This window comes from Dermacentor silvarum, chromosome 2 (assembly GCF_013339745.2).
Source record: "Dermacentor silvarum isolate Dsil-2018 chromosome 2, BIME_Dsil_1.4, whole genome shotgun sequence".
Lineage (NCBI taxonomy): Eukaryota > Metazoa > Arthropoda > Arachnida > Ixodida > Ixodidae > Dermacentor > Dermacentor silvarum.
The window spans coordinates 225985639-225991987 of NC_051155.1; the positions used below are offsets into that span (position 1 = coordinate 225985639).

Consider the following 6349-nt stretch of genomic DNA (forward strand, 5'->3'; position numbering starts at 1 on the left):
GCAGATGATAGGTGACAATGCTCCAATACACTTTTCAATTCCATATACTTTCAAACCTATTTATTGGCTACTTTCACTGGTCCTATGGTACTGAGCGGCCGCAGCTTCTGCAGTAACCTCCAGTTGACTCCAGTTAATTTGACCCTTGCAGGACCACAGGCTTTGGACGAGTAATCCGAAAAGTTGAATTAACAAGTAGCGGCAAAATGGAACGAATTCAGATCTTCCTCGAAACCAAGAAAGAGAGGCTGAACTTTTTTGATCTCGATAGACAGCACTATGTAATTGCCACACAACACCATGCAGAACAGAAGAAGCAGACTACCGTCTATGAAGTCGCGACAGGACACAAAACAAGCAGGTATGAATGGCTTCACAGGCGGAAGGAGCATCAGCCACTAAAATATAAAAATAAAGCAACTTCATGCTTAGGGAACAGTAGCGCCATCTGCTGAATTTTAGTAACTGCTGCACATATGAGGGGGCGTTGTTGGGGGTCGATTTTAACGAAGCATCATATGCTTTTGCATTTGAACTAGTTTTTCTTCCATAGCCACTGCATGATTTCTTGCCGACGCTTTGTAACGTGTTTGAATTAAGTGAAAAGTCGAATTAACAGAGCTCTAATTAACGGGAGTTAACTGTACATTTCTCTCTGTTTTTGTTATTTTTCTTTTGCGTGCGTGTGTTGCCATGGTATAGCTTGGTGCTGTGGCGGTAGACATCCATGCACGGTACGTGCTATGGCAGAAGTTTTTTTCTCGTTTACTCAGCCATTTGGCACTGCACGGGGTTCAGTCGCAATTGCAGGTGTGGATACTATTTTCGTCTGATGTAAACATACATTTGCTATATGTGTTCCTGGTGCAGCTTCATAATGTTAAGAAATTGCACTACATAGTACATATATGTAACCCCATGTGCAATGCCCAAACACCATTCCACTTACGGAAACTTAGTACATCTTTATTTCTGACCATGGAAATGCACATTTGTACAAAAGAACAATGACACCTTACTCAATTGAGTAAAATTTAATTACTGCAGTAATTAGTTTGTTAAACTATCCACAACAGAAAACTCGCATATCAGAAATGCTAATACTATATCAGCTTTGCGTTAAGTTTCTTACAAGGTCGATCCTTGTTTCTTACACTGAAATCAGAAGTTTGAAATATCAAACTCACTGTACCAGCAATATGTTGGGCTTTGTAGGGATAAGGGAAAACTTGATTTAATTACACGGCATAAATATAATCGGGCGAATCCTTGACTTTCGTGTTGGCATATAATAAGCAGCAAGTAAAAAGGAATACACAGCGGCGTTGTCCATTTTGGACACATGCTGATAAATTACTGCATCCGTTGTGACACAGCACACACTTGAACAGCAGCCAAGACAATGCCAGAGAAGTGACCTTCGTGTATTTTTCTTTTTCAATTCCAAGGCATGTACATGCGAGCTTGTATGAAAACGTTACCATGTGCCATGCCCGGCATGCAATTATCCCATGTGAAAATGTGCATGCGTCTCGATCATTTAGCCGTCGCTGTAAGCTGGCATATTTTCGTCACGCCTATTTCCGCTTGTGTGTTTTCCACATCGGTTTGTGTGGGATTAGCCCAGTGTGGGTGTGAGCAAATAGCACCGCCACTCGCTGATTTTGCTTCCCACCTTTGTGTTGGTTTCTGAAGCGGCTGTAGCTGCAATGCGATATATAGTACCTCACTAAACTGAGAAAGCAATGCTTGGCCTTCTGCAGAAACATTGTAGGGAATATTGTTAGATCTGCAATATCAGTAAATCGAAGTTATCAGTGTTCCGCTGCACCGCATTACATAAGCAATATGCAAGCAATTGGAAACGCTTACTTTTACGCCTTCTTTGAATAAATGGTTAGGCAGGAGAACCTGCGTGCCGTTGTAATGATCCTAAATACATTATTGCCACGGGTCTTACATAAGCTTTCCTTATGAGAAGCCCATATGGGTTTACCCTATAGCTTTGTACTACCATTGAGGGACTATGGTACTTCTCAGGGGGGCGAATTTTGTTCTTTTTATGTTACCCAATTTGTGCACTGTTTGTGCATGCTCACGAGTGCTACTTACCCACCTCTAAATCTGTTCTGCCCTGCAGTATGTTGACATTTGATGCCAACTACTGCTCCTGAACATGTTACACATGCAGTCATGCGGTTACATTTTCTTAAAGGAGTATTGACATGACATTTTTTTAGGTTAGAGGAAAGCTCAAACACACTAAACCTTAGAAGAAGAAAAAAATACTGGCCAGTGCCAGAGTGCCCTAAATGATTTACTATGACACTAGTTTCTATAGAACAGCTTCAGTACCCACAAGGTGAGTGCATCATGGCATCACAACATAGGTTCACTGACATTCCTGCCAACCAGTGAACTTTACCGTGTATACCGTGGACATGACACCGAGGGGAAAGTAGCATGCATTTATTTTTGAAGGCTGCCCTGATCGACACGCCTTTTTTTTTAGGACACATAGGCACCTTATTGACGACGGTTTACTTTTAGAGCCAGCACACAAGCAGAGAGAATGATAAACAACACACTGTTTTCAGGTCGCAGTGACATTTTCAGCGAATTTACTAGTATTGGCGATTTCGCCTGCTTCAGGAAATTGAATAAAATTGCTCAAGTATCCCTCTGGTATCCTTTCACCAAAAGAAGAGATCACCCGGCAGGGTCATAGACTAGCGAGCGAAACTTTTTCGAAAACAGAATTTATTTTTCGTAAAGCATTATGCAGCATTCGTAAAATTGCAAAATGAGCCTGAATTAGTAAACATTATGAGAAATTCGGGAAAGTTGGAAGGTATGCACTATGTTCCTGCAATCGCAGCAGCTGCCACAAGTGAGCATAACCTAAAGAAACACGCTCAGCAATCTTGCCAACCTTTATTGCTACTATGGGATGCAAATGGTCAGGAAATAAATCAAGTTTTCTGCAAGAAGTGCACAGGGAATCCCCAAGCAAAAGCTGCGATACCAACACAGAATAGGCAGTGCGCTAGCTTTTTGTTTTATGTGCGCGTTTCAAAGCATTAACATTGTGTTGTAGAAAAATGTGTTTTGATGTCATGTTGACTGCAGCAGATCCATTTAATCTTCTATTTTTAGTCCAGCAAACAACATATTGTTCAACAATATGTTGAACGTCTGTTTATAATTTTTTCCTGTTAGCACACAGCATTTCCCTGCTACAAATATGTGCTGTGTAAACTGTGAACCCAAATTTTTTTTTCTCATTTTTACTGAAAGAAATAGAACAAAGAAAACTTTTTTTTTTTTCAGGCAATTACAAATTTTTATAAATTTTGCATCTAGCTGATACACAACATTACAAATATTGTTCTGTGACATGATGTAAATGATATCACGTCTGGAATTTTGAGATGAATCTTGTATGAAATTCAAATAATTTGCAAATGTTTCCCAACCTCGATACTTTCCAAGTGTCATTCCGTTACATGCTGAAGCATTTCTACAACTTTAAAACAGAACAGCATGACAGCGGTGACCTCTGCCACAGCAGTTACTCTAAAAGCCTCTGGTGAGCAAGAGAAACACTAATAAATTTTATTTACACAAGTTGCAGAACTAGCACACAGTACAGCATATTCTACACAACAACTGGCTCAACTGGCAGGTACTCTCTCTTGGATATGAAAATTTTTTGGCTTGAGAGGGTCACAACGTAGTAGTACTTTCCAAGGTAAACTGAAACAAAATGCACAGTAGATCAGCAGTACAATCACAGAATGTTTAGCAGAACAATTTTACATACAGAAAAACAACACAATGTAAAAGGTGATAAAGCTAAACTGGTTGTCAATAGTTTTTATAGTCGGTGACAACCTAAGTTTGAAATATCAAACTCACTGTACCAGCAATATGTTGGGCTTTGTAGGGATAAGGGAAAACTTGATTTAATTACACGGCATAAATTTAATTACACGGCACAAGGTCACACGTACACTGCCAAACTCAAAAACAATTTTCATAGGTGAGCCAGCCAATTAGGTTCGCGTGGATGCCTGATGTCAAGCTGTTTCACGTGTTTACAACTGTTCTTTTCCGCACATATCGGTTTTTTCGTCACTGGTTTCAGGATGAAACCCAAATGTATGGGGCAAATTTTATGGGTTATCTTGATATCATTGCATAGCCATAGCTAATATTTTAGCTTGAAACAACTAGCTTTTATTTACAATTTAGCCTAGCATTTACTTTAGCAGAGCAAAGTCATTAAGCTGTGAGCAGACTCCAGCAGGCTCGTCTCTCTTTAAGAGGATAAAGGCAGGTGCCCTGTGTTAATGTGGGATGCGCTTGTTTGTAATTACTAGGTTGTTACCGACTATAGTTTGTACAGCGATATCTGCACACCTTCAAGCTATTAATTTCATTACACTAGACTTCTGCAGTGCTGCAAAGCACTGTCATAATAGATAACAGCAAGTCATTAAGAGAGCAAAGCTGCATTCTGAGCCAAACTGCATTTTTGCTCCACTAACTTTTCGTTTCTGTAAATAAAGCTGCACAGATAATGAATGTCATCAAGTGCATGACAGCAAAGATTGAGAGAGCCATGATTACTTCAGTGTGATGCACTCCCCCTTTGCTTCATGTTTCTTCAAGCCCATTATGACATAAGTATGAACAGGCTAAAATTAAAAAATATATATTTACACACATTTTTGAGCTCTGAGAATCTTAGTTATATATAAGAAATGATATGGTACACAGTGTGTTTATGGAATTTTTTTTTTGATTGACAATTGCTTAGCTGTAGCAAAAATCTAGCACAAAAATGACATTTTACTATCTCAAATTCAGCACACGACAACAATGTACCCCTCTGTTCAACACCGCGAGTCCAACATGCAAGAGGTGCTGCTACAAAGTTAAGGTGCTTTAGAAGAAACAGTTTTGCAGCTAGAACTGGTTAAAAAGTGCGGTCAGCCCATACAAGCAACTAGGTCACAAAACACCAGTTAAAAATTTCATTTGACAATAATCTGGTCAGCCTTAGCTCACAAGCTCTCCAAGCCACGAATAATTATACCATGAATCATTATGACCACACTATCACATTTAATAGTAAACAAACATTACCACTTATCAAGCCCACCTGCACAACACCATGAGAGAGTTTTGGCTAAAAGAAGCCCAGCTTCCAGTTTCTGAGCATCCCATCAAAGGCACTATGGGCAGGGAGTATTGATAAGGAAAGCACTTACTTGCCCTGAGAACATAGGGCAAGTGCCCTGTGCAAAACAATCATGTAGCAGTAATAAAGCCATTTTTGTTTTCCTCTCTCAAGCATATCGAACTCCTGGCATCACCTGCTCTAAATTCGCACAAGTTAATCAATCACGTAGTGTGCACAAAGGAGAGGCCTCTGTGAACCATCATCTTCGATGCCACATGAGAGGAAATAGTAACCTTCGAGCAGACCAAGTCCAGTTAGGTCCAGGTTTTGTCATACGAGTGAAAACTTTTTTTTTTTTTCCTGGAGGTAGTGACGGTTGTGTTTATGCCAAATAATACTGGCATTATGAACTCTAAATGGCCATGGCTATGCTTGCTCTACAAGGACGTTAACTCGGCTGGCTTTATAAAAACAAAACAAACTTCAGCTACTTACTTGACATTCGGTTGATTGCATCACTGTTGTCTGTAGGCAGTAGATCACGCCTGTCCGCACAGTAGACCATTTTGCGGATGATCTCGCCGATACGCTCTTCGTTTTCAAGCTCGCCTCCTGACTGCAGGTAAAGACGCGGAACATCAACATGTTGAACAAATGAACTTCCTGAGCTACATGCGACAAAACGGCAAGTTTTGCGAGAGTGACAACTGCACCTGGACAATCCTTCAAAAACTATAATTGACACTACATACCAAACGAAACGATTAACACACTAATCGTTGATAAGAAAAGACATGAAATGAATGCGAAGGGGCGTTGAAAGTATGCGGCCTACTCACGCTCATAACACCTCCATCAGCATTGAGCACCAGAAATCCTACTTGGTCTGGGATCTTTTCCATCCACGACAGCATCATTTCAAGACAGCACTGATACGATGCACAAACAATAAAACGTATTGCACGCAAGAACACTTTCGGAAGAAAGTCTCACTTCGCGCAGTTAACACGCAAACATGCACGCAAATGACAACCGAAACACCGGAACTAGTATGACAGGAAGTGCTCTCTCCTTTGCCTTTTTCTTGCTCTGATAAATGCTCCGATTCGTCTGATTTATAATGACGTCATACAAGTCCAAGATAAGATAAGGCCATTGTGG

General features: G+C 40.3%; 1 protein-coding gene across 1 annotated transcript; it reads right to left on the bottom strand.

Moving 5' to 3' along the window:
• Positions 1-3607: 3607 nt before the first annotated feature.
• LOC119442785 (ragulator complex protein LAMTOR4) lies at positions 3608-6313 on the bottom strand. Its single transcript, XM_037707807.2, has 3 exons — positions 6028-6313; positions 5684-5804; positions 3608-3756 (listed from the first exon to the last, which is right to left on the bottom strand). The coding sequence occupies exons 1-3, from the start codon at positions 6103-6105 to the stop codon at positions 3659-3661; spliced, it is 297 nt and encodes a 98-aa protein (XP_037563735.1). The 5' UTR covers positions 6106-6313; the 3' UTR covers positions 3608-3658.
• Positions 6314-6349: the final 36 nt, after the last annotated feature.